The sequence below is a fragment of the Nomascus leucogenys genome, chromosome 22a (assembly GCF_006542625.1).
Source record: "Nomascus leucogenys isolate Asia chromosome 22a, Asia_NLE_v1, whole genome shotgun sequence".
Taxonomy (NCBI): Eukaryota; Metazoa; Chordata; class Mammalia; order Primates; family Hylobatidae; genus Nomascus; species Nomascus leucogenys.
Window position 1 is genome coordinate 2,947,782 of NC_044402.1, and position 9,617 is coordinate 2,957,398.

At 53.2% G+C, this 9,617-nt stretch overlaps 1 protein-coding gene across 3 annotated transcripts in view; it reads left to right on the forward strand.

The window, feature by feature from the left end:
* CDC42BPB (CDC42 binding protein kinase beta) overlaps positions 1 to 8,319 on the forward strand; it is a 127,436-nt gene extending 119,117 nt beyond the window's left edge. For 2 of the 3 annotated variants that reach the window (XR_004028013.1, XM_030803936.1), the window contains exons 31-37: positions 418 to 515; positions 632 to 716; positions 810 to 927; positions 1,029 to 1,146; positions 2,344 to 2,449; positions 2,581 to 2,651; positions 6,909 to 8,319. Coding sequence is in view for 2 of the 3 variants with exons in the window: in XM_030803936.1 (XP_030659796.1) it covers positions 418 to 515; positions 632 to 716; positions 810 to 927; positions 1,029 to 1,146; positions 2,344 to 2,449; positions 2,581 to 2,651; positions 6,909 to 7,040 (728 nt within the window). In the remaining variant the exon portion in view is untranslated. The remainder of the gene's footprint in view (positions 1 to 417; positions 516 to 631; positions 717 to 809; positions 928 to 1,028; positions 1,147 to 2,343; positions 2,450 to 2,580; positions 2,652 to 6,908) is intronic. The other variant, XM_030803937.1, reaches the window with a different exon arrangement.
* Positions 8,320 to 9,617: the final 1,298 nt, after the last annotated feature.

Consider the following 9,617-nt stretch of genomic DNA (forward strand, 5'->3'; position numbering starts at 1 on the left):
AAACCGGACTTGCCGTCTCCTACGGAAGAATTAGCCTCACCATCCTGAACAGTCGGCCCCTACCTGAACTTCCAGAGTGTTGAGCCTGAATTAGTAGCTTTCAGGATAATCACATCTCATGAAAGCTAAATGAAAAACCAGACTTTTAAAAGTCACCTTCAACATCTGTACTATAGTATTCAAAATATTAGTTATGGAAGTGATGGTGAAGCATTTAAACATCGATTGTGCTTGTTTAAACTTTGAAATGAAGATGAATTCCAGAGTGGGAACGTGAAGTCTTTGGTGACGTGAGCCAGCTGAGGGCAGTGCTGCCGCCTCTGCACTTGTTCAAGTGCCAAGGCATGGCCTCCGGCCCGAGGGCAGGTGAGTTCCTGAGCCACTGTGGCTCACCCCGCCCTGCTCCGTCTGCGCTAGGTTGCAGCCCCACGCACGTCACGGTGTACAGCGAGTATGGCGTGGACGTCTTTGATGTACGCACCATGGAGTGGGTGCAGACCATCGGTCTGCGGAGGGTAAGGCGGTCTCGGTGCCCTCCTGTGCGGGCGGGCTTCTCCCGGTGCGGGCGGGCTCCTCCCAGTGCAGTCTGCGGGTGGTCGCGCTTACTGTCCCTCCCTGGTTTCCAATCCAGATAAGGCCCCTGAACTCTGAAGGCACCCTCAACCTCCTCAACTGCGAGCCTCCACGCTTGATCTACTTCAAGAGCAAGTTCTCGGGTGAGCCTTCCTCTGCGCTGGGAGTGGAGGGAAGTCGGAGGGGCGTGTGTCCCTGGCCCCGCAGCACCGTCACTGCGCGCTCTGCTTCCGCAGGAGTGGTTCTCAACGTGCCGGACACCTCCGACAACAGCAAGAAGCAGATGCTGCGCACCAGGAGCAAAAGGCGGTTCGTCTTCAAGGTCCCAGAGGAAGAGAGACTGCAGCAGAGGCGGTAGGAGCGGGGCCTCACGGGGCCTGCCAGGCCTCGCTCTAGGGAGGGGCCAAGAGGATTCTCACATATCCACGAATCTCAAAAGTGTGTCCTTTCCCCAGAGAGATGCTTAGAGACCCAGAATTGAGATCCAAAATGATCTCCAACCCAACCAACTTCAACCACGTGGCTCACATGGGCCCAGGCGACGGCATGCAGGTGCTCATGGACCTGCCTCTGGTGCGTGCATGGTCAGGATGGGGTGGGCAGGGCACCCCATCCCCTCCTCCCCGCTCGGGCAGCCGTGTTGGCGAAGACCGTCCCAAAGGCAGTGCCCGCGAGGCTGGCACTGTGCTCTGACCCGGCGCTCCTGCCACACAAGCCCGTCTCCGTGAAGCTCTGTTCACGAGCACTTTCCCTGTCCCGAGGCCTCGTGTGCAGGCCTCGGGCCGCCCTGGGCAGTGGTGCTACAGGTACTTGTGAGAGTCCACCACGTTTCGGCCTGTGAGGGCTTCCTAAGGATGTTTGCCATCAGGTGGTGATTTCTCAGTAACACCTTCGTACCAACAGATAGCACACTTTCTCTTTTTTACTTAAGAAGTATGTTTTTGGCCGGGCACGGTGGCTCACACTTGTAATCCCAGCACTTTGGGAGGCCGAGGCGGGCGGATCACGAGGTCAGGAGATCGAGACCATCCTGGCTAACACGGTGAAACCCCGTCTCTACTAAAAATACAAAAAGAAATTAGCCAGGTGTGGCGGCGGGTACCTGTAGTCCCAGCTACTCGGGAGGCTGAGGCAGGAGAATGGTGTGAACCTGGGAGGCGGAGCTTGCAGTGAGCCGAGATTGCACCACTGCACACCAGCCTGGGTGACAGAGCAAGACTCCATCTTCAAAAAAAAAAAAAATTATGTTTTTTAGGCTGGGTGTGGTGGCCCATGCCTCTTAATTCCAGCACTTTGGGAGGCCACAGTGAGTGGATCACCTGAGGTCAGGAGTTTGAGACCAGCCTGGCCAACATGGAGAAACCCTGTCTCTACTAAATTACAAAAATAAGCTGGGCGTGGTGGTGGGCACCTGTAATCCCACCTTACTCAGGAGGCTAAGGCAGGAGAATTGCTTGAACCCAGGAGGCAGAGGTTTCAGTGAGCCGAGATTGTGTCATTGCACTCCGGCCTGGGGGACAGAGCAAGACTGAGTCTCAAACAAACAAACAAAGTATGCTTTTTATAAAGGATTTGACCTGGCCTAAAGTTGCTATTGCCAGTTCTTAGTTCCAGACTGTCCAGAGCCCTTGTCCAGTCCAGAGAGCCCTCCTGGCCCCCATTTTGCTCATCAAGGTCACGAGGCCACAGCCGCCGTAGGTTGCACAAACTTTGCAGCCGGCCCTGCTGGGTGTCAACCAAGCATGCTCATGTGTTGCTATCTCTGCCCAGAGTGCTGTGCCCCCCTCCCAGGAGGAAAGGCCAGGCCCCGCTCCCACCAACCTGGCTCGACAGCCTCCATCCAGGAACAAGCCCTACATCTCGTGGCCCTCATCAGGTACAGAGGAAGCATGGCCCCTGCAGCCCTGGGGGAGGTGGGGGGCAAGGGGTGCTGGAATGGGGAGACCCCTGGCATTTGATTCCGTTCTTGACTTTCTCCCTAAGAGGAAAGCTGTCCTTGTTCTGTAGGTGGATCGGAGCCTGGTGTGACCGTGCCTCTGAGAAGTATGTCCGATCCAGACCAGGACTTTGACAAAGAGGTGAGACTTGCCCAGGTCCAGTGCTGAGGCTGTGAGCCACCACTGCAGGAGGAAAAGCAGCCCGAAGATCTGGGGCCCTGGGTGGTGTCACAGCCCTTCTGGAGCACCCCACTTGTGGTGTGAGGGTGACGGTGGGGCAGGGGTGGCCGTCCTCTCCTCCAGGAGGCCCATGCATCAGTCTCTTGGTCAGACCCCAAGCTCCTTTGGGAATGCTGACTAGGGACCGGGCTGTCACACTGCCCCACGAGGAACGGAAGCTTTCCCGCCAACCTGCCTCCTTCCTCTGGACTCCCTGTGTTGTTTTATGTACTTCAGCGCAATACATGGCAGTCTCTTTGGTCTGGGCTGACCTTCCACATTGGTCTGTCTTCTGCCCCTCCCCTGGGATGGCGCTTGGGGTCAGAGTGTGGGGACCACCTCCAGGACAAGTCCCACTCTGGCTGGCAGCGTTCTTGTGCGCAGCTTAGCCACACTGCTCTGGCCTCAGTTTCCCCTGTGCAGAATGGGGATGAGAATGCAGTTGAGGGAGGTGGGGAGCTGCAGTGCTGAGGGCTGAGGAGTGAGCTGAGGGCTTAGCCCCCGGTGCTATCCTTGGAGGGAGGGATGCAGGGATGCAGGCGGAGGGGCCATGCTCATTTCTCCACCACACATCTCAGCCCCAGCACTGAGATGTTTTAACGTCAGCTGCCGAAAGGACGCGCAGATGCCTGGCACATGTTGCTGGTTCTGCCAAGGTCAGCGTCTCTTCCTCTGGAAGTCCTTTGTCTTTTCTGTCCTTTGTCCATCCTACTCTTCCACCCTTTATTCTGCGGCAGGCCCCCAGCCTGTCTTTGTCTGGTCGGACAGTCACATTTTTGTGGCAAGCACTGCTGTTACTTTACAGAATGCTGCTGAGTTTGAGTTTGCCCGCTGTTTCCTGGTCATGAGATTTGCAGTGTGTCTTAGGCTGTCACACTATACAGAGGACATGGTGTCCCTCTTAGGGTGCTGTGTCCTGAGGCAGCCAGTGCCTGTCTCATCTGCATGACCTTGTTTGTTCTTTTAAATTTAAGTGAAATTCACAAAACAACTATTTTTTTTTTTTTTTTTCGTGATAATACAGAGGCAGGGTCTCACTTTGTTGCCCAGGCTGGTCTCCCAACTCCTGGGCTCAGGCTGTCCTCCTACCTCGGCCTCCCAAAGTGCTCAGATTACAGGCGTGAGCCAGCACACCGGGCCCAAAATAACTACTTTAAAGTTACTTTAAACTACTCAGTGACATTTAGTACATCCATAGAGATGCACAGTCACCACCTCTTTCTCATTCAGAAACATTTCCACTCTAGCTGGGCGCCATGGTTCACGTCTGTAGTGCCAGCTACTAGTGAAGCTGAGGTGGAAGGATCGCCTGAGGAGTTCAAGGCCAGCCTGGGCAGTGTAGTGAGATCTTGTCTCTAAAACATAATAAAAAAGACATTTTCATCATTTCAAAATAAACCCCTGCCCTTTAAGCACTCTCTCCCTGTCCCTCCCTCCCCTCAGCACCTGGGCAGCCAGTGATTTTCTGTGATTTCCCCGTTCTGGACATTTCGTGGAAATAGAATGCCCAGCCTCTCGTATAGAAATGTGTTTTGACCTTTTGTGCATAGCTTTCACCTGGCATACTGTTTTGTGGCTCACCCCCGTTGTAGCATGTATCAGTGTTGGCGTTTCTATTGCTAAATAATATTCTCTTGCATGGATAGACCACAGTTTGTTTTCCCATTCTTCCCCTGAGGCACACTTGGGCTGTTTCTGTCCTTCAGCTGTTGTGAATGGTGCTGCTGTGAACATGTTTGCACACATATGTGTTTGAGTGCCTGTTTTCACATTCAGGTTTATTCAGGTTTATGCCTGTGAGTGGGATTGCTGGATTTATGTGGTAATTCTGTGTTTAACTTTTTGAGAAACCACCAAATTGTTTTCTGCAGCAGTTGTACCATTTTACATTCCACCAGCAATGTCAGGGTTCTCATATCTCCACATCTTCACCAATACTTGTTCTTGTTTTTCTTCTTTTTAATAGTCGTCCTAGTGGCTATCAAGTAGTACCTGATTGTGGTTTTGATTTGCATTCCCTAAAGACTTATGTTGAGCATCTTTGCATATGCTTGTTGGCCATTTCCATACCACCTTCAGAGAAATGTCTACTCAAGGCCTTTGCCCATTTTTGAAGTGGGTGGTTTGTCCTTTTGTGGTTGGGTTGTAGGAGCTCCTGGCGTGTTCTGAATACCAGGCTCTTGTGAGAGGTGATGTGCAGATGTCTTCTCTTGTTCTCTGGGTTGTCGTCGTTTACATTCCTCATAATTAATGTCTTTTTCTTTTTTTTTTTGGAGACAGTCTCACTCTGTTGCCTAGGCTGGAGTGCAGTGGCACGATCTTGGCTCACTGCAACCTTTGTTTCCTGGGTTCAAGTGATTCTCATGCCTCAGCCTCCCAAGTAGCTGGGACTACAGGTGCCTGCCACCACACCTGACTGATTTTTGTATTTTTAGTAGAGGTGGGGTTTCACCACGTTGGCCAGGCTGGTCTCAAACTCCTGACCTCAAATGATCCACCCACCTTGGCCTCCCAAAGTGCTGGGATTACAGGTGTGAGCCACTGTTACCTGGCCTAGTACAGCCATCTTAATATTTTTACTCCACAAACATGAGATGTGTTCCATTTATTTAAGCTATTTTTTCAGCAATGTTTTGTAATTTATAGTGTACACATTTTTCACTTCTCTGGTTAAACTATTCCTAGCTATTCTTTTGGATGCTGTTGTAAATTGAATTTTTTTTTTCAGTTTCCTTTTCAGTGTGTTCATTTCTAGTGTATAGAAATACAACTGACTTGTGTGTGTTGATCTTATACCCTATAACTTTGCTGAATTTATTTTTTTGTGGACTTTTCTTTGGGATTTTCTATGTGTATAATCATGTCATCTGCAAACAGAGATAGCTTTACTTCCTTTCTAACTTGGAATCCTTTTTCTTTTTCTTCCCTGATTGCTTTGGCTAGAACCTCTAGTCCCATGTTGAATAGCAGTGGTGAAAGCAGGCATCCTTGTCTTGTTGCTGATTTTTTTTTTTTTTTTTTTTTTGAGACAGAGTCTTGCTCTGTAGCCCAGGCTGGAATGCAGTGATGTGATCTCGGCTCACTGCAAGCTCTGCCTCCTGGGTTCACGCCATTATCCTGCCTCAGCCTCCTGAGTAGCTGGGACTACAGGTGCCCGCCACCATGCCTGGCTAATTTTTTTTTTTATTTTTAGTAGAGACAGGGTTTCACTGTGTTAGGATGGTCTCGATCTCCTGACCTCGTGATCTGCCCACCTTGGCCTCCCGAAGTGCTGGGATTACAGGTGTGAGCCACCACACCTGGCCCGTGGCTGATCTTAAGGGAAAATTTTGTCTCTCACTGTTGAGTATGGTTAGCTGTTTTATTTTGTTGAGGAAGTTACCCTCTATTCCTAGTGCTTTTCTCAGGAAAGAGTGTCATGTTTGTGACTTTGACTGCTTGGTTGCAGGTGCACACCACCGTGCCCAGCTGATTTTTGTTTTGTTTTGTGACAGAGTCTTGCTCTGTCGCCCAGGCTGGAGTGCAGTGGTGCAGTCTCGGCTCACTGCAAGCTCCGCCTCCTGGGTTCATGCCATTCTCCTGCCTCAGCCTCCCCAGCAGCTGGGACTACAGGCGCATGCTGCCATGCCCGGCTAATTTTTTGTATTTTTAGTAGAGATGGGGTTTCACCATGTTAGCCGGGATGGTCTCAATCTCCTGACCTTGTGATCCACCTGCCTCGGCCTCCCAAAGTGCTGGGATTACAGGTGTGAGCCACCACCCCCGGCCTGATTTTTATATTTTCAGTAGAGATGGGGTTTTACCATGTTGGCCAGGCTGGTCTCAAACTCCTGACCTCAAGTGCGATCCACCCACCTTGGCCTGCCAAAGTGCTGGGATTACAGGCAGGAGCCACCGCGTCCGGCCCCATCTGATTTCTTTACTACAGAGTTGCTGTCTTTTGTAATGATAATCACCATGTTTTATTTTTGAGTGGGATTAGACATCAGCTTGTGACTCTCACCAGCAAGCCTAAGGCCCCCACGAATCGCTGGTGTAGAGCGTGTGTGTTTTCATAACACCAGAGGAGAAGAGCAGTTGCCACAGTTGTCCCTGAGCAAACATTTGCATCCAGCTGGGCGCGCGTGCCTCCCCAGGCTAGGGCAGCGGGTGCTCACCCTGCCCTCTTCCTGTTCACAGCCTGATTCGGACTCCACCAAACACTCAACTCCATCAAATAGCTCCAACCCCAGCGGCCCACCGAGCCCCAACTCCCCCCACAGGAGCCAGCTCCCCCTCGAAGGCCTGGAGCAGCCGGCCTGTGACACCTGAAGCCGCCAGCTCACGGCAGGGGCCAGGGAGCTGGGGATGGCCTCCAGTGTCCGTGCCAAGACTGAGCGGGCCCTCCAGTGTTGTCCAAGGAAATGTAGAATCACTTTGTAGATACGGAGATGAAGAAGACAAATCTTTATTATAATATTGATCAGTTTTATGCCGCATTGTTCGTGGCAGTAGACCACATCTGTTCGTCTGCACAGCTGTGAGGCGACACTGTTCCATCTGCACATGAAGGACCCCCATACAGCCTGTCTCCCACCCCTGACAACCCGAGAAGGCATATGGGGCCCTGCCAACGCCACTTCCTCAGCAGAAACCCGTCATGACGCGGCTGCTTCGGAAGCAGACATCTGGGAACACAGCCTCAGTACCCAGTCCTTTCCCTAGTTCCTGAAACTTTCCTAGAACCTTAGAATAGTAGGAGGTCATATAGCAATCCCAGTGTCACTAGAATTTTGAAGACAGAGGAAAGTGGAGGTTAGTTTGTGGCCTTTTTTTCATTTAGCCATTGCATAGTCAGCTGCAGAAGTCCTGCTGACTTCTCTGTCATGGACAGAGGCCCGGGACTAGTGACACCCTGCGTCCCTGTGTGCATTAAGTTCATTCTGGGTCGCAGCCATACTACTGTGAAGTCAGCTGTGCTCTCTGCTTTCCACTCGCTTCTACGGCTTCCATCTCCTGCCATAAAACCAGCGAGTGTCGTGGTGCAGGCAGGCCCTGTGGCCTGCTGGGCTGAGAGAAGTCAGAGCCCCAGGGTGCCACGAAGCAGCCACTGGGATACCCCACCCTGCCGCCCCCCCAACCAGTCCTGCCCCCGCATGGAGCCCCTGTGATTAGTAGCCTGTATGATCATGTAGACCCACCCAACATACTCCTGCACACTGGCCCCGGTCCACGGCACGTGGATTTCACCTCCCCCTTCTTTGTACCAGATGTTGAGTGACCAGCTCTGTGGCCCTGTGTCGTCAGAGGCTTGTGATTAACTGTGGCAGCAGACACAGCTTGGGCCAGGCTTCCCCTGTCCTCCCACCAGTCGGCTGCTTGGCAAGGCTGTTCAGGACCTGCACTTCCCCAAGCCGGCACTGAGTGGCCCAGCACTGCCTAGCCCTGCCACCCCACTGCCCTCCTACCCCGTCTTCTGCTGGATGGGCACCTGGGGGGTTCTGGTTTTTACTTTTTTAATGTAAGTCTGAGTCTTTGTAATTATTGAATCGTGAGAACATTTTTGAACAATTTACCTGTCAATAAAGCAGAAGACGGCAGTTTTAAAGTTCCCAGTGGTCCGTCTGGATGTGATAACATGTCACCCATGTGTCTGGGCCCCAGAAGTGCCTGAGCTCCAAAAGGCAGTGAAGGAGCCACCTTCCCAGCAGAAGCTATTCACCAGTGGAAGCTATTCTGGGTAATTCACTCGGAGGTCACACAAAAGGCTGCTGTTGGGGTGTTCAGCCTGAGCAGAGGGCATCCTTGGGGCAGGAGTGAAGGGTGGGAGGAGGGTGGTATGCCTGTGAGCCCAGCCAGGCAGTGCCAGGGCCCCAGGAGGGAGCTGCCCGGGAGGGTCTGCCTGTCCACACCCATACACGCTAACCCTGCCAGCAGCCCCAAGGGACAGGATGGGGCAGGCCAGAGGCCCCAGGAAGAGGCAGGAGCTCTCAGGGAGACCTGGGCCAGGGTGAGTGGTCCCTGGTTGAGGGAATGCTCGGAGTCAGTTTCCCGAGTTATGCAGGGAGTTGGCTTCTATGTGCCACTCACTGAGACCTGGTTGTCCTTGGTAGGACAAGGGCAGTGATGGCCCCTGCAGAAGAGTGTGGACCTGGGAGAAGACTGCAAGCCAGGGCAGGCAGCCCAGCACCCAGCAGGGGCACTTGGGACCTTGCAGCTCTGTGCCAGGCAGCATGGCCTGGGCTGCTGCTGCAGCAGCAAGCAGCGCCCCTGGAAGCCCAGAGCATCTCCTTCCACAGCCCACGCCAGGGGCAGGTCCCTGCCAGCACAGTCGCATCTATGACTGGGGTGAGCAGTGGGCGGCAGGTGGTGTCCAGCCAGCTCAGGCTTGCTCTCCAGTTTGCACCTGACACTAAAGAAAATCGTGGCTAAAAAGTGCCTGTGGGAGTGTCGGCCACTTTTAAAAATGCGAGATGGTAGCTGTTGGAGCACACGTGAACTGTGGTGGTCACTCAACAGGACACTGCACAGCACTGAGAGTGACTCATTCCAACCACAACACAGACGCACCTCGAAGCACGGGGCCCTGATCTGGATTACAGCACGTGTCCTGGCGGCTAAGCTGGGCCCCTGGGCAGAAGATTCCGAGTGGGGGCCAGGCCATGACTGGGGATGCCGGTGACATCTCCAGCCCCAGATACTGGTTTCACAGAACTGGTCACTGCCGCAGTTACAGCTGCACACACAGGGCCGGGCCCTTGTCTGGGTCAGTGCAGTGGCGCATGCTTGCACATGGGTGACCCCGTATGATCTGCCTTCGCACCCAGCAGCTTGGTGCCAGGAGAGATGCCCACCCCTTTTCCGTCCGCCCCTCCAGCCACGGCCTTTGGCTCCCTCCACCCCTTGCCT